The 18,177-nt window shown below is 38.0% G+C and overlaps 2 protein-coding genes across 2 annotated transcripts; one reads left to right on the plus strand and one right to left on the minus strand.

Moving 5' to 3' along the window:
* Positions 1–5,424, plus strand: PDZD9 (PDZ domain containing 9). The gene is given in 4 exon segments (XM_059826595.1): positions 1–109; positions 3,972–4,074; positions 4,076–4,111; positions 5,199–5,424. Coding segments are annotated over 4 exon segments (474 nt in total).
* A 550-nt stretch (positions 5,425–5,974) lies between these two features.
* Positions 5,975–18,163, minus strand: LOC104260154 (cytochrome b-c1 complex subunit 2, mitochondrial). The gene is made up of 14 exons (XM_059826688.1): positions 18,082–18,163; positions 16,433–16,525; positions 16,159–16,308; positions 14,841–14,905; positions 13,770–13,826; positions 13,308–13,432; positions 11,759–11,856; positions 11,277–11,334; positions 11,015–11,110; positions 9,941–10,140; positions 9,586–9,666; positions 8,946–9,022; positions 7,063–7,216; positions 5,975–6,219 (listed from the first exon to the last, which is right to left on the minus strand). The coding sequence occupies exons 1-14, from the start codon at positions 18,115–18,117 to the stop codon at positions 6,136–6,138; spliced, it is 1,374 nt and encodes a 457-aa protein (XP_059682671.1). The 5' UTR covers positions 18,118–18,163; the 3' UTR covers positions 5,975–6,135.
* Between the last annotated feature and the right edge of the window lie 14 nt (positions 18,164–18,177).

The following is an 18,177-nucleotide window of genomic DNA, read 5'->3' on the forward strand; positions in this document are numbered from 1 at the left end:
ATGTGTGAACAAGGGCTGGGTCTCATAATCATACAGAATGGGCCGTATCTCCAGATAACAAGCCTTGTTGAGAAAAGCTCTGCAGCTAACGATGGAAAGCTAAAACCAGGTAAAAAGAAACAACAGTGATATTCAAATTTAATAGCATTGAAAATGTTCTGGATTTATGCTTTGAGTCTGTCTCTGATTTATTTACACTTACACAGATCAAAAGAAACTCAATTTAAAATTACAGAGAAAAGAAACTAGCACAAACTGTATAAAGCTCAGTGCCAGCATTCCATTGTAATGAAATACCTGTGATCTTAAAATAGCTCATATGTGTGACTGTTTCATTATCACAGATTTAAGTCTATATATTGTTCTCCAGCAAAAACAGATTTCCTATTCCTCAACAGGTTTGTCCAAAAATAGTTTGACTATTACCTTTACATAGCAACTAAACTTGAATAATACCATTCTTTGTTCAGTGCATTGTTGTTCAAGTAATTTCACTCTACAAGTAACACAAAACTTCCCGAAGGTTTGACATCAATTTGCCTTATTGTTTGCTTTTTATGTCTCTTTTTTATATAGAATCGTTACAAAGTGGCAATGGACTAATCTCTGTGTTCTAACAATCCATGCAGGTGTTCTTCCGCTAAATGCTTTAAACCTGAAATGTGCCATATCAGTACTAACAGACTATTACTAGTTACTAAGGTTTCTTGTGGAACATCAGACTCCTACATTAAGCTTGTAATTTAAAGCTCTGTAAATTTGACTGCTTCTATGGGTCCCTAGACCAATTACATTAGACTCATGAACTACAGTTTGGGTATGATAGTGTGCTATGTTATTACCATTTATTAAATTGCTCTAACGTAGAAATCTATGAAGCTAAGACTTGACTGTAATGAAGTAATTTAGAAATTTAGTGGCTGTATAGTGAAAATGCATATCTTTAAATTAGAACAATTTTCCCAGGATTGCCTTTATAGTTTGGGCAGTCCTTTCTTCTCTCACCTTTCAGAGAGAATTAGAATTCCAAGCACTAGGAGGAAAGATCTGCTTGTTTGATGCAATAAAAGCCATCAAGTGGAGTTCTTAACCTCTTTTTAGACAAGGCTTTGCACTTTTGATCCAATTATAAAAATCAGTGAAAAAATCCTGAGCATAAAATAGAAAGGATTTGAACTAAGTACCTTTTTTATTATTATTATCTTAGGAGCTGATAGCTTTAATCTAGTCCCTAAAAAAACCCTCAATGGTATACAGAAGTGTATATAAGATTTGCTTGTTGGATTTTTTTTTACATCCATAAGGTAAAAAATACAGAAAATTGATCACTGAAACTAAGTAGTTCTATTTGCAACAATTTGAAAAAGGCAAGCTCCAAAAGCATTTTCAATAAAGGCTACAAGAACAAGGAATCAATTTATTTGTGGCACGTGATGTGTTTGATTTACTGCAGCAAGTATTGAACAGTTTAAAGGGGGTTGAGGCCTGGTAACAAACATTGTCCCTTTGTAGCTGATCTTAGTTTTTGGAGCCAAATGAAACCATTTGAGCATGCATTATGGAGCACCTGGACCTAACTTGGCAGATTCCACACACACACAAAAAGCAAACAGCTGAATTTGTTCAATGCATGTTTAGAGTGAACTTACAAAAACTTTGTATTTAAGACCAAAGCTGTTAAATTTTGCAGAAAAGGTAGTATTTTGTAGAAGCTCCATCTCTTAATGATACCAGAGACAGCACGCTTACTTTGGCACTAATACCAATGTACAGAGCATGGGGCTTGAGAAAAATATGATACACAAATGCACTGCTTAGGAGTTTTTCTTGCAGTGAATTAGGTTTTATCTTTATGGACTTACTTTTTCAGTTAAGTAACCTGAGTATTATCTGTATGATTTCAAACTGGAACCTAAAAGAACAATTTTATTACTGCTTATAGCTTGAAAGAGCTGATGCCATTCTGCTGACTTTAACGGGGAGGAGGTAGAAATTAACAGAGGTGGTGGGAGGCACTAATGTCTTAAAATCTGACAGTTAGACTCACCAAACACATTTGTATGTATGCGTGCCCTATTCTCCATTCCAGCAAGAAGAAACAGGGCTGCTTAGTACATGTGTTTCTTCAAAGTACCTCAAGTGCAAGAGGTTATCTATCTCCACATAATTCTTCAGTGGCCACTGAAGTATATTGATCACAAAACTGCTAGGTGAACTGAAAAGCTGGGTAGTGTTTCAGGCTCTAGATGCTGGAGCAGAGGAGCAAAATTATCTATGTCTGCAGTTCAGAGACAGCTTTGACTTGCCACAACAGTGTTATCAGGACAGTATGGGCAGAAAAAACAGAATTCTGAAAGAATCTATTAAAAACCAAGAGTGTTTGGCAGAGATTTTAAAGTGTAAGTACATTTATGTCTATGCATTTTGAAACACATAATCTGGGTGATTTGCCTTTCTGTTTGAGGCTGAGAACTTACATAAAACTGTTGGCAAAATGTTTTCTGTTGCTTTTTTGGTATCTGCTGTCCTGGTACTTGTTCCAGAACTTGTTTGCACCCCAGTAGAACCAGTATCTTGTGATAAGCTAGAGTGGAGAGAGGGTGTGATGATGATAGAGTAGAAGGAATAGTTAGTGGAAAAAGTAAATGAAAAAATGGTAGTCAGTAGTTCAAGTAAACAGTTTTAAAGCCTGTAAATTTTTGCTACAGGTATTTTTAAACCAAAAGTGTTAAGAAGAAAATAGAGAAGATGGAGAGAGGCTCCTTGCTCTGCCTAATACGGCAGCAGACAGCTGTACTGCTTGTTTAAATCCCCTATGCTGTTCTGTTGCAGTTCAGTACATAATGTTTACTGATACTGCTCCTGTGTGCAACTGTTTCTGCCAGGCGGCTGATAGAGCTGTAGTCTGCTGCAGATGGATTCTGCTTGCCTTTTGCAGTCTCCAAAATTACAGGTTTACCCAGTAATTGCAACTCCCCGCAACTGCTTGAAGCCCGTCTTGTTATATATACCCCATGGTATACATAGGTGCTGGGACTTCTGTACTCTGTTGTTCTTGGATGCAGTACTGCTTTTTGCAAAACTGCAGCTCAATGCTTTCCACCGGCAGCAGGCAATAAGAATATTATTTGCAGCCTTATCCCTTCAAACAAACAAAGTATCACCATTGCTTTCTGCTGGAACTCTTCAGTTAGATTCTGCAGCAGCTCTTGCAGGCGTCTCGTGCGTTTCCCCCAGCCTTGCTTGACAGTGTCTTGCAGTGTGCCCACCCGTTGGTTGTTCTCAGAGCAGAGGGAGAGGCAGCAGCCACCGAGGAGTCAAACCCTGGAATCCTCCAGGGGCCCAGACAAACATAAGGTGACATGGCTGTTATACAGATTCTCTGGCATCCACCTAGGTAAACTTGGCCACTGTGGACGAAGGGGTATACTTGGCTCCGTACCAACAGATAAACAGCAAAGGGTAGGCAGCAGATATGTATAGACAGAGTATTCCAGCTGTGAAAAGGTACAGGGAAGCAGTGGAAAGATGCCAGCAGAAGTGTTTGGAGTGCAGCTATATAACCTCAGCTCAACCTTGCTGGAGTCTGTCTGGTCCAAGTAGTGGTCAAGATGAGAGCATGCACCATTGTACCTTTATCTTGCCCCAAAAGACCCACAGAAATGGAAGGTAGCATTGAATAGGCAATCTAAGGTTCAGCATGTTTGCTCAGAAAAATCCCGAAATGAGTGAGTGAACTGCAGCTTTCTTTAGTGTTGTGAAAAGGTTAGTTCTTAACAGAGCTAAAAGAACTTTCACTAAAAAAGAAAGCAAAAAAAAGTTTGCATCCAGTTGGTTTGGAGTTGCTAAACACATGATTTTACATAAAAATGTGAAAGTATAGTGGTTAAGACTATATATTTTGTAATATGAATATTAAAAAAGTGAAAAAGTATCTTAAACTGATTGCTGTCAATTTTCTCACTTGGCAGGTGATGTTCTCATAAAAATTGGACATGCTAACGTTTTAGGATGGACTCTGCGAGAGCTTAGGCAACTCCTGCACAATATTCCTATAGGAACTACTCTACAAATCAGTTTACAGAGATTTTGTTGAAGTACCTCAACACTGGCAAAGTGCAGTTGAATGAATTCCTGAAGAAAAGCTTCCTATGATGACAGCAGAGTAAGAAGTGAGTATTGTATATAACCAGAATTTCACACCTTGCTTATTATTCTAACAAGAAACAAGAAATAGTGTAATAGCTTTTACATTTTAGGATAACATGTTAGTCTAAAGATTTATTTTCATGTATTTTTCTGAAATAGAAAACTATGATTTGAAATGAACAAATACCAAAAGAAAAGTTCACTTTTCTAGTTAGTGTGAAGACAGGGTCAGGACAAACATTAATTTTAGACATGCCCTTTCCTGCCTCCACAGTAAGCATAAAAGGTCTGGCTGGCAATAATGCCACTGAAGTCAAAGAGGCCATGGCGATTTGTAATAACCAAGGATCTAGACAATTACAAGTAGCTGATGATACCAAGATGGAGGTCTTGCTACAACCATGTTAAAAGCTTATCTGTTTCTTAATCAGTCTAACTACTGACAGTGGTTAATGATTATGACTTTTAAAATTAAACTTCAGGAAAAATGAACTCTACTTGTGAGAGCCACTGCATGCAGAAGCTTTTAAAAATATATTGCTCTCAATCCTAAAGGTGGCTCATATAGTAAGCATAATTAATCTAGATGGGATACAAAGCAGTTACAAGTTTTCCTGAGGCACAAAGTTTTAATAGAAAAGAAACCTCAGAGGTAGGGAAAGCAAGAGAAGTATTAAAAGGAGATAATTAGGCTAGAACAGCAGAAAGGAAGCTCACACAGCAAGGGGCTTTCCAAGAGATTAAACCTCTAAGCTTATGTTTAAATAAATCAAATTATTTGCTATTCTGAAGGAGCAGAAAAAGGATAGCTTGCTTTTCTGTTTTTCTTCTGTTAGAACAAGTATTTGCAAAAAACTTCAAGTCTGTGATTAGTTAACTAAATGGCTATGGAAATTATTGCATGTTAAAGTAATACCATGCTGTGTATTTTCAGCACAAGTGAAGATGCTGAGGACGAAGACAGCAGGTCCAGTAGTGATGATGATGTAGACTTGGAAGCTTTTCAATATAGATCTTTCCAGTCATACTGTTGTAAATTCATTCATAAGTTACCATCAACATCCAAAATTTGGCAGATATCTGATACAGGCCAGACACTACAGAGTAGGCACACACCATGGTTGTGATACTGTACTTCACAATGATGTTGATGCACTGTGCAATCCCAAGTTCGATGCTCGCGGTGTTAGACCTCCTTCATACTGGGCTATGGAAAACAATGAGACCAGTTCTTCTTCCTCCTGCCCTTCTGTATTGGATATGTCCTATCTGTAAGAATTTGCCTTTGTTTCAGAATAGCTCAAAAATTGATTTCTTCAAAACCTTCATTTCTGAAGTTGTATTGTTCTGTTTTCTTTTAATACATGCCTGGACTTAAAAAAATCTAAATGTCCTAAGATATTTGAAATAATACATTAGCTATATAAAGCTGTTTTAGCAATGCCCTCCCTCCCCTCAAAGATGTCTATCAATGCTACTTGTGGAGAAGACATTCAGAAACACTACCTCTGCTAGTCTCAGACAAGTAGCAGTTGCAAGCTCTAAGGAGGTCTAATACATTCATCTTTGTTTGAAGGTAAGTTTCTTCATTTACTTGATATAAGGATGGTGCAGACAGTTTATCAAGAACTTTTCCTGAACATACAAGAATACATGGACAACTAGTGGCAATTACAGTATTTGGCTGCATCACAGTGATCATTTCTGATGTATCTATTTTTTCATCGACACCTTATTTTCTCACTGTAGTTTTACCTTCAATATACAGAGTCAGACTTATCAGTATTAGATACCATTTTCAGTGGAAAAAACTCAACACAAAATGTATGAACTCAGCACTTTATTTGATGAGTGCAAGCCCACAATTACTCCAGATTAATTTTCTGAAAGAACTGAATTCATAAATAACAAGTTAGTAGTAATTTATTTAGAACATAGGTGACTTAGAGCTCAGGTCCATCTTGAATCTGCATCCCAGTTTTGTTTTTACAACTCATCAAGAAAAGGAGTATTTCCCAAATCCCCACTAGCTGCCATTGATTTCTTCCCATTGACAAACTTCTTTGCAGCCTGAAAATAAATCAGAGAGATGTATACAAGGAAATACTCACTACAACAGAGTTTATCTCGCTGCTCATAGCCTTAGCTTCAAGTTATTAAACAAATCCCAACACTAATACAGTACATCATCAAGTAAACAATTTCCCTTTTGCTGTCTATTACTTGCTTCTAATCCAGCTCCTCGTTACTATAATCTAAACAGGAATGGCGGAATGACAGTTGGATGTAAGAGGCATAAACTCTTTGAAAATGGTTATTCCTAGAATAATTACACCACAAGATACAGTGGATCTCTCCTTACTACTAAAGCTATTGCTAGTTGCTACTGCAACACAAATTAGTGGTGACTGTGAAAAAACAAGTTTTCTATCTTAGAATTTCAGTTTCTGATGGACTTCTGTATGAAGTTTGCTTTAAGTATAAGCAACAAGGTAATTTGGAATAGCAATGCAGTTATGTCAATTTATCATTGAAAGCCTAGTTGTTTTAAGCACACCAAATATTCTAGACTCAAGAATCCTAAAAGCCTTGACACAGAGGTGCCTGCACTGGAACTAAGACCAAGTTTTCCGTGAATATTAGTTGGCAGTTTTGGTAAATTTAAGTGAAGTAGATGAGAATTTCACATACTCTCAGCTACACTAGTTTTACAGCATATTGGATTAAAGGGTCTTCTGTTAATAAAGTAAGTAAAGACATCAAAAGATAGCCAGCTGGGATTTGTAAATGAGTTGCCTTTTTTTAAAGATAGTATGTGTGTGTTTGCAAACACACACAAATAAGCACCAGTTTTGTACCAAAAAACCTTACATAGTGATTAAGGAATGCCTGTAGATGCCGACACATACTTACATTCACAACATCAGCAGTGGCTACAGAGTCGATTTTTTGAGCAACAACAGATGGTGATGTGTGTGTGCCAGAAACCAATGACTCAGAGCCAATTTCATTCAGTAACCCTTCTGCAGTCTCCACTGACATCAAATAGGTGGCTTTCAGCTGATTTCTGTCTCAAACAAAGCATTAAGGATGAGTGAGCATGTAAGCCCTGTTATTACCTTCCCCACCGCCCCCATAAATACAATGATTTTTTGATGCTTTTTAAGTTTTCAAATTCCTCTCCATTTTGAAGTGTTTTTCTTTTCAAGTATGGAAGGCTTCTGCAGTTAGGGAAGAGGCACCACAAACAGTCCAAGCATGAAAATGACAGGATGCTTGAACACCTACTGCCTTGGCATGACCAGCCACCCCACACAGTCAGCAGATCTCTAGCTCAGAATTTGTTTTGGTTCAAAGTAACTAATGCAGGTACCCCCCAGGAATTAGACAAACTATCAAGTTTAAAAATTAGGTTTAAAATTGATTCCAGTTTCTCATCAAGAACAGATGTAGGCAGAGCAATTTTGTTGTAAGCAACAAAGAAGCAATGAATGTAAATGGTTAGGCTCCTTGTGCAATAGTTTCATCTTCTGTTAAAAGACAGCAAGTTTATACTGTTTTTTCTGTTTCACGCAGTCTCACTGCTACATATGAAAATCTTATTTTTATAAGCTAGTTCTTCTATTCTTTAAAAGTCAAAATGGTAGAAAATGGTTTATTCCAATAGAACATCATTAAGTAGCTTGGTATTTTTGACTGAATTGCAAGACTCTGAAAATATCACTAACCTTGAATTTGTATTTTGGGGTTTTTTTTTGGTCACTAAAGGAAAAAAAGCAATATAGAAAATATGTGAGGCCATTCCAGAAGAGAAACTTAAAAAAAAAAAAAGCCACAGCATTGTGTAACTCCCTAATACTGGGCAGCTTTGTTACAAAAAAACAACAAAACACCCCACGCCACAAAACAAAACACCCCACAACACGCAAAACTAATAATGCCAAATATAAAGGTCCAGAATTCACCATTTAGTTACTAGTGACTAAGGCACAACCAATCATGTCTAGGTTACCATGTTTTGTGTAATCAAGCTTTAGGTGGAGTCTTGTAAGTATTTTATGTATGCAACTGACAATATTTTAATTTTGCTACTTGAGTGAATCTTTACTATATCCTTGTATTGCACAACTACAGTTTTAGAGGCTCAGTGCAGTTTAACACTACTTGGAGATCAAGCACCAACTAATGTGCACAACCCTCTATAAATTAGAAGCTCTAAAACTTTGTTGGTATTACTGCATCTCTAATAGTAATTTTCCCCCATCTCAAATATTCCTAGGGGCACGTATTTCGAGCACTTGGATGTAACATCACTAATTCAGTGCTTTACACTTGCAGACCCTCATTATTACTATTCTTTGAAGATGCAGAAGATTGCTTAATATAATTGTTTTGGGAATTGCTGCAGTGCGACTGTAAAGGGAATTACCTAAATAATGCAATTTATGGTTCTAATTTAAATACATCTTAATACTACAGAGTATGATTAAAATGACAGCATCTGGTGATACTTGCTAATTTCTTACATTGAAACAGTTTTCAGAAAACATTAACACTTTTCTAACAAGATTTTATTACAAAATACCGCTAGCAGAGAATCAGTATAGCTTTGGGAAAAAAAAAGGAGTATTCACAGTGCTTCAGTTTTAATGCAGGAAAGTGAGCAGTTCCCCATGGAAATAATTACAGGACAATGATAAGCTTTGCTGTACAGAATAGTCTAAGTGTTTGGCAAGTAGCTACATGTTAAAGCAACTTCTCTTTACAACACACAAGACAGTTCTTTATGTACTTACTTTGCCTTTGTGACATCATCATCAGTGACACTGCCCTGAGCAACTGCCTTTATCTGGTTCAAAGCAGCTTTAATGACCTGAGGAAAATTAAATCATCTAAGACTTCTTCTCACATTAAATTTCAACATGTTATTTCTGTTATCTGACATCTTAGAAACTTCAGGGGAGAGCAGCTGACAGTGTTAGGATTGTCTGCCTGAACACAATTCTGAACAGCCTCGTAACAGAACTAAAAACACTGTAATAAATGATCAAGTAACACACAAAACCCAGGGTGGATTTAAATTGCAACACCGCATTAATTTGTATGGTCTCACCATATTTCATGAGAGTGTTCAGTTTTGCCAGCTTCAAGAGCCAGCACGTTCCTCATGATATGCTTAGACTTACACATGTAAATCAGCAATTACAGGCAGCAACTCAAGGTATTTTACTAGCTCTAGTTCGTATTAGGCATTTGTACTTCCACAAAAGTAAGTCTCATTCCCAGCTTATAGAGCTGTCATAACTGAACATGCAGCATTCTTAGACAAGAAACCAGATGAATTGACTTTTTTTAGATGAATCAGTCACTATCTCAAATCAAAACACTAGTTTGAAGGTTATGTTGTTAATACTTAAATTCTAATCAGCAACTCACCTCCCCAGCATTTGGAGCCTGGGATATGGTATAAATCCCAAAGAGCCCAGAATCAGAGTAATTAACATTAAATGCGGAAGCCTGCAAAACAAACATTATCATCAACTGTTTCACGTATCAGAACAACTCAGCATCAAACATAGGAAGATAATTACTATTAGGATCTAAAATACTGTAATTCAGGAAGCTAAACTCCATCTGTGCAAAGGAAAGATCAGATTGGAAGGCCTTCTCTGAAATATTGTAACTTGTGCAAGAATGAACTAATTAAGATTCTAGCTGGAGGTAGTAACCTCTCAAAGAATAATATGCATTTTACTTAAAGTATTAAAGTACAGTAACCCTCTGAACTTACGTCAAATGGCTGGGTAGTTGCTTTAGCAATACCCTGGGACAATTTGCTGGTAACATTGCTGCCCCTCTTGATAAGGGGTCCAGCACCTAAAACATGCTGAAGAACACTGAACGCATTTGCTTCTGCACTTCCAACAGCAGCTCCTTCTGTTACAATAGCAGCATGGACAAGGCTATCACCATTCTGTTCTCTGATTTCTCCTAAAAATACAACAACAGAATAAAAGGTAATGCAGTGTTCAGTTAGAAACTACTGTACGTTCAGAGGGATGGAAAGGAGTTAGTTTCATGAGAGAGAATGTGAAGTTATTGCATGTCCACTCAGTAAGACAGCAAGAAGCTGTTAGTAGGCTCTAGGCTATTTTAGAAGTCCTTTACATTCAAAAATTTTCTTGCAAGCACAAAACCAAGTACCTTACTGTGCCTTAATTGAACCTGACCCTAAACCATATCTAGTATGAGAAGATAAAACTCAGTGAATCTCCAGATAACAAATATCCAGAAAAGTAGCGTACCTTCTGTTCATAGTAATATTTATCCTGTTTTATAGAAACTGAAGTTATTCCAGTCAAATATTAAATGTTGGAAAAATCTTTATTTTTTTCCCCATCTCTTTACAGAGTGATCTGATACTCCAACTAAAGAATAGCTATTGGTATTAGTACAAGATACTGCTCTGAAAGAGCTAAGCATTGCTTTGTCTTTTATGAGAAACTTACGACATTCTAACAGATCTTCCCTAAAAAGAAAGCCTACCACCACTTCTAAAAGACTCCTTAATCTATTCTTAAGAGAATCTTCCCAAAAATGCCAAGAGAAACCATATGCCAGATCGTTTTTCATTTTGTGGAATAAATGATCTTGCAGGTAAAGCTTTGTTGGAGATACGTGTTCCATTTTATCCCAGAACTTTCCATGGTGGGGAATAATCCTTTGCTTATTTAGATGGGAGATGCCTCTGAACTGTCACTTCCCACGTACAACTATGTAGTTTTCAGTTGCAACTTTGAATAACACTACATTTATAATAAACAAAAAATCAGTCATTCAGAACAGATACAAGAAACACACTTACCCCCTCGATAGACAGCCTTCGCACTAGAAATACCTGCTCCACTTCGGATATTTAGAAAGTGCTCTGCAACTTGCTTTAAGTCAGAGTGCTTTACACCTGCAATACAATAGTTCATTCCAAGTAATGTAATGGCACTGAAAAGCTACAGCAGTTACATAGAAATATTTTAAGTGTACTGTAGCATTTTACTTCTGCAGAGAACTCAAATTTCTGCAGTAGTTTTCCCTTACAAATTGCAGTGTCCATTAAAGAACATACATACCTATTCCTACAAGAGCCATTCTTGCACTTGTGAAATTGTTCTGTACAAAATGGTGAAGCTGTAACAGTAAATTCACATTTTAGGGTATTTTATAAACAGAATAAAAATGGCAAGTGTGTTTCTGACACTGTTCAGCCTTATACTTCTAATGCAGCAAACTCCAATGCTTCCAAAAGGAACTGTCTATAGAATAGCATTTTACGCATTCTCCAGTGACAACTACAAAACCCTTTCATACAAGAACATTTGCATTTCATTGACAACCTTCCTATCAACAAACAGCCATCGACATTAACCGCCTCTCTAAATGTGAACATGAGTTCCGTACCCGATACTAAAAGCTGCATGGAAATAAGTTATTTTAACACCAGACTAATGTGATAGTAAATACTGGCTGTATATTTACTAAATTCATTTTCTCTCTCTCATCTATCCTTGATAAAGAAACTGAAACAGATTTATAACACCACAAATAATCCTACCTGCTCAGAAGTAATTTTTCCAATTGTATAATCTGGACAATATAAGGGGTTTGCCAGAGCGTTCTTATAAGCTGCAGCATGCAAGTTTTCCAGCACGCCTAAGAGGGACAAAGTTTCAGTGATGATAATTAACACAAGAGCCACTTTCAATGAAGATTATGAATGAAACTAAATGTCACCCCAGTGAAACAGAGCTGTGGTCCACTTTAAGAACCACAAGATCTGCAAAAGCAGGTCTGGAATAATCCAATACACATTGAGGTTTCATCCAAATCCTTGGGCAACAGAATCTGGTCTGAAGGCTTCTATTTTTTTTTTGCTTATTTAAAAAAAAAAAAAAATATAATAACTTGCACATGCTCAACACTTTTTGGCCTCAACAGCAAGCTATAAATGCAATCAGTGTTTGGGGGATGGGGAGCAGTAGAAAACATCAAACCCCAACATCCTTTTAATTTGCTTCAGGATCATCATCATCATCTTCACTGTAAGCATCCCTTATTCTTGAGCTTGAGAAAGAACAGGCTGTTTATAATACTATTTGCAGCTCTGTCTGATGTCTCATCTATCTCCCTATTCAGATGAAGGATGCTACTGTCTTCAATTCACTTCTCATGAGTTTCTTCTTGCATCCAATAGCACTCTACTCATTCCTGTTTGATATGGTCAAAATATTCTCAAGAGAAAGATGACACTCCTTTCTTCATAGTTCTGATTCTGAACATAACTGTAACTAAAAATATTAAGTTACTATGAAACTAACCTGTAGTTGATACAAGTTTAAAAAACAAAGATTGTTCTTGATTCCAATTTAAAAAAAATAGTAGCATTTCAATATAAGGCAGAGATTTTCCAAAGTCCAACATTGTGTTGTCACCTTTAATGGGTTATGAAGGTGAGCATGCTTCACAGAGTAGTTAAAATGATGTTTATTGTGCAGAACGACTTGGGTGAACTTGGATGACTAGTTAAGTAACACAAGATATATCGGAATACACTTGGTTTGGCTGAGGCTTTGTGTTTGCTTTTTTCCCTTTTTTCCTTTAAAACCATGAGCCTAAATTTATAAACCTAAAACTGGAATCTATTTTCAGTGTAATGAAAATACATATTGTTTTTATACCAAAATAACCATACAAATTCAAGAAGTCTTTTGTAGAATACTGTTTCCACATCAATGAGTAATACCTAAATATTATTTTTCAGAACAGAAGCTTTTTCAACTATACTGTCAACAACAGTCATGACTTGCACATTCTTCGGTTGTACTTAAAAAAATTTAAAAGGTAAAATGGAAGCCATCAAGGAGAATGGTGTAACCTGTCTTCAGCATGTTACTTGCTAAACATTGTTATGCACAGGCTGGAAAAACTTGTGGATTTATAAAAAAAAGTTCCGTAACAACAAAAAGACCATACCTATCAATGGGGAAAAGCTAAAAAATGAAATGGTCATGTGACAGAGCAAAAGGGAAACTCTATTTTTTCTAGTTTTTCAATTTGAAGAAACTCCCATGAAGCCAATGTAGTGGATCAGAAAATACACTTACCCACTTGAGGATTCTGAAATGCGATTGCTTTGTCAACTTTTAATTGTGGCTGAAGATCAGTTACTTCCCATGGTCTGAACTCTGGTGCTGTGGTGACATTAAGAAGGTACTCCATTACTGTATCACTAGATAAAAAGATTTACAAAGGCATTAAACACCATAGAATTAACATGTATTTCTTTTGAAGTTGAAAGCAATTCAAACTGATCTGTAAGCAACACATTAACAACAAAATATATCATTCGAGCCAGAGTAGTTATTTGCACTGCTGTACAAAGTATGAGAATTCAACTTCAGTTCTGTAGCTTTTGTATGCTCAGTAAAGAGGCTGCATATTAATACCGTAATTTATTGATTTATTATAACGACATGAAAATAGGTATTACAATAGGTCTCTACTTCACTACAGAGCAGTTTGTAAAGAACGCAATAATTCAGTTTACAGCACATCAAGATACCTACACATAGTCACGCAGGCATTCAACTGAGTAAGTCATTTTCTCTCTTGTTGAGTACACACTAAATGAGAAAAAAATACAAAATCCATTTCAGCAGAGAACATAGAATTGGATCTTTCACACATTCCCTATTTATTGAATTTGTCAGCAAGATACTGACTAGAATATCTAGTTAACCTTAAATCTGCTTGAGATGACTGTTTAAAGGAGTGATAATACACACACATCAGAAATAGACATAACTAAAACTCGTATCTTAAGTATTCAAGTAATAACAAGTGTCTTGTGACCATCAGCATTTAAGATACCATGATAATTCAAAGTAAAACAACAAATAAGGCTGCATAGCAAAACTTGAAGAAAAATGTGTACACATATTAAACAAGGCAATTTAGAAATTATTCTCTTTGGGCAAAAAACATAGTCCGGTCTTTTCCACTTGCTTCAACACATTTGTAATTAACAGGAACAAAAAATGGTAGAGTCTCAAGTTATATAAAACACTGTTTTTAACCAAATTCTATATAAAACAATCTTACTGGATGATTTCAAGATACACTGCAAGAAAGCAGGCACAGCGAGATCCCTCTTTTGTTTCTCTTAGGCTTGTTTTCTAGGCTTTAAACTCCCAAAGCACGAAAGCCAACTACTGTCTGAATTGTTCCCAAAGTTGCAGTGTGATGAGTGGTATCTATTCACAAAAGATGGAGGGGGAAAAAAAAAAAATAAATCTACTGACTTCAGGAAGTTTAATCTCGAAGCCTGAAAAGGCAGAAAGAACACTAAGCTTTCTGGACAAAGTATATTTCTTCCAGGTACACAAGATTTATATTTTGTTAACTGGAAGGTGTTTTTAAAATAGCAATCATGGGTGCCCTCTTGAACCTTAACAGAACAAGAATAGAATGAGAAGTACAAAAGAGAAGTTCCTTGTCAATGTTCACCATTCAAGTACCTTTATCACACTGAGCTTATATGCCTACATATTGTTATGCTTATTGTTTTAAGTTTCCTCTAGTCATACAGCTTGTTTGCATTTTACCAAGACGGATTATCTTTATATGTGGTTACATACCTTAGGCTACCCCCAACAGCTTCAATGCCACGAGTAATCCGGAAAGAAGATGCTCCTTTAGTAGTCTATTAAAAAAAAAAAAAAGGCAACTTAAAAGATTTGCCTGATGTTGTTCAGTGCTCAAGCAAAGTTGAAACAGTGTCTGTTTATTCATTTATCCAGAAGCCATTTTGAAAAGTTGAGCCAGCTTACTGCATCCCCACTCCAAATAATTTCTATCATCCTCTGTGATTTTCCACCGTAATTTCCACCTATTTGCTCCCCAGCCCCATTCTAGAACAATCCAGGTTTGCTTGAACATTTCAGAGGATTCTCTGAATTACATAAGCTTGACAAAACCAGCGCAAGGAATGCCTACACATACTATTATGCTGACAGCTGTCTGGGGAAAGTAACTTCGGACAGCAGTTGGGAAGGAGGTAATGAGCACCTGGGATGTTATTTTTTGTTCTGCCTGAAACTGATGTGGATTGAGCCCGTGCAACAGCAGTCAAACACATGTCAGTGGTACTGTTTGGTCTAATCATCACAGCCTGGTTGGTGTGTGCGAGAGGCTGTGTTTACATCTGCAGCTAGAGCCAGACAGCAACTGAGATAAACAGGAACAAGGGGAAGGGCCACAGTGGGTCAAGCCCATGGGACATCTAGCCCAACGTTCTGTAGCTAACAGTAGCAACAGACGAGGCTATTTAAATACACCATCCCAGAACCCATTCAATGGCATTCCTGCAGTACCTACAGGAGTTACTCCTGTTCGCAACTGTTTAAGGACCTGCTGTCAATGAATTTGTCCGATTCTTTTTTTTTAACCTGCTGATAACGTGTCTGCCCCCACAGCATCTTGTATAACTGAAGCTAGACATAAAACAGGAAGGGAAAACAAGGAGCTTAAAATATCTTGATGGCAGTAGTAAGAAAAACTATTGAGAAATATTACACACACACAAAACTGAGTTTGTATCAGCCACCCAAATTAACTTTTGCTGCACCTTAAATAAAACTAGTTATGTACATAATTTGATATAGATATTTTTTATGTGTTTATATATATATATATATATATATATATATATATATATATATATATAAAGACACCACCAGGGAGCATAACTCTAAATAAATATCACTGCCTGTCTTTTCCAGGAAGTAATGCCATTTCTCCTGCACTTGAACCAGGTAACCAAGAATCAATGTACATTGTTTTCCACTTTATAAGATCTCTTACATTAAATTATACCATATTGTTTCTCTTTGTGATCACAAACCTTCCACCATTTCATCTACTGCCAGCATAATAACAAAGAGAATAAACACCTACCAAATTAGATGCAAGACGAAGCAAGTGAGCAGTTCCCAAGTTACCAGCAGTTTCGTATCTGCTGCCCGCTTTAATAAACACCCCAATTCTTGAAGCTGGAGAAAAGTTTTCCAGAGATGCAATAATTAAGCCATTTGGTAATTTTGTGATCTGTATTAAAAAGAAAAAAATTGGTTTAGTTATTCACTGGAAGTACTGTCACAGTTCTGCTTTGACTGAGTTCTAAAAGATAAATAAAAAGGAGAGAGTAAAAAATACCAGTATTCATACTGACCTCAAGATCCTCAGACTCTGGAGATAGTTTCAGTCGTTCTGCAGTTGCTGAGGTTGCAACTTTAGGAGCCACCTTAAGCGAGTAAAGTCTCTTCTAGAGGAGAAAGCATAAGAGAATGGATTTCCTGAATTAGTTCATCACAAAAATTGATTACATACTGAAAAAGCAACTAATTTTAAAGTAGAAATACAATGAACGACTTCAAGCCCCTGAGTAAAAACAGTGATTCCCTTGTAATTCCTCTGACTGTGTTTTACAGCCCTGCTGGAACCTGTGCAATGACTTATGCGAGGTCTCTGGAAGTTCAAGAAATAGCACTGTAAGAAAGCTTTCTTTTTTTCTCTTCGCTGTTGCACAGGGGGAATCTCTACTGATACTATAGAGTCTGCAGGACCACTGTAAAGCTATTAACTGAACAAACAGCTACAGCAATCCACATACGCAGAACACAGCTTTGGAGATAACTTTCTAATTTATTAGGTGTAGGCAGTTCAACTCCTAAAGAGTCACCTCTCAGAACACCAACCTATCTACACTGACTGCTGCATACAAAGGGGACATGTATGCAGGTCCGCGAACTGCAGAGTAATAACCAGAAGCAGGCCTTCAAACTGAAGAGGTGAAAATCGCAAGAGCCCTCCCTTCAGTAGCTGGCAACAGAAAAGACACGACTATTGGTTTTGAATCTGAAATTTTATTCCCTTTCACCCTTTTTGGAAGTTCCTTATACTTGTAAAATAAGTTTATTTATTACTCTTATTTTCACATAAAAAACCCCTTCATTCCCATACATCTCAAAGTACAAACCCAGTGACAGAAACATGGCTGCACTCAGTTGTAGGGATACCAATGACATAATTCCTCTTGCTTTGCCACACACTCTGTTCAGTACATGAGTCTAACTCCTTTTTTCTCCCACCACAAAATTTGTTAAGACATCTAATTTTAACCTCTAAGTCTACTTATTTATGAATTATGAGTGCATGTCTAAAATTGACTTACAAACATACTGTGACTCAGAAGATGCCATCCTACTCAAAAGAGCATTTCCAGCAGAGACCCAACACAACTTATATTTCATCTGTCCGCCACTTCAACACCATTTTTTGCAGCAGAACAAGCGCTCTGCCCCCTCCACGCCTCCGGGACAAGTCGAGTCCCACTTGCCAAGGGCACCAGCTTGCCACAAGCAGCTGAAGGTCCCCCAGCGAGAAAGGATCCCCTCGGCGACCGCTCCTTCCGGCCACACAGGCGGCCCTGCCCCGTCGGCCGCGCCCCGGAGAGGCCTCGGGTGAAGCCCCCGGGGAGCCCCTCGCCCTGGCCGGAGCTCCCAGCCACGGAGCTGCGCGCAGGTCGCCCCGGGCCCGGCCCGCGGCCTGTCTGACCTTCAGCTGCACCGCCCCGCTCCGCCATCCGGCCGGCCGGCTCGACCCCGGCCCTGGCTCCCACTCCCGCCCCTCACTGACAGCCCCGCAGACACGAACGCAGCCCGCTCGCTCACCCGCCCGCCCGCTGCCCGCCAGCCCGGCTCGCCGCCCCGGCGCTGGGTGGGGTCAGGCCCACCCGCAGCCGCCTGGGCCCAGACAACCACTGTCGCCACCGTCTACGCCTCTCCCCCACCGCGCACAACGCCTCCAGGTCGCCCTCACCGAGAGGGAACGCGCGGCCGCTGGGAACCCCTTCATCCTTCCGCGCCCCTCAGCTCAGCCCTGGCGAGGAGAACAAGATGGCTGCCCCGGAGGAAG

This window comes from Gavia stellata, chromosome 18 (assembly GCF_030936135.1).
Source record: "Gavia stellata isolate bGavSte3 chromosome 18, bGavSte3.hap2, whole genome shotgun sequence".
Classification (NCBI taxonomy): domain Eukaryota; kingdom Metazoa; phylum Chordata; class Aves; order Gaviiformes; family Gaviidae; genus Gavia; species Gavia stellata.

Bases quoted from the DNA above. Each gene is read 5' to 3' on its own strand.
- LOC104260154 (XM_059826688.1), bottom strand. From the start codon at position 18,117: ATGAAGGGGTTCCCAGCGGCCGCGCGTTCCCTCTCG. The intron at 9,667-9,940 runs GTAAGTTCAGAG...TTTGTTTTGCAG, and splicing joins CAACTACCCAGCCATTTGAC to GCTTCCGCATTTAATGTTAA. The intron at 9,023-9,585 runs GTGAGTTGCTGA...AATTTTCCTCAG, and splicing joins AGGCTCCAAATGCTGGGGAG to GTCATTAAAGCTGCTTTGAA.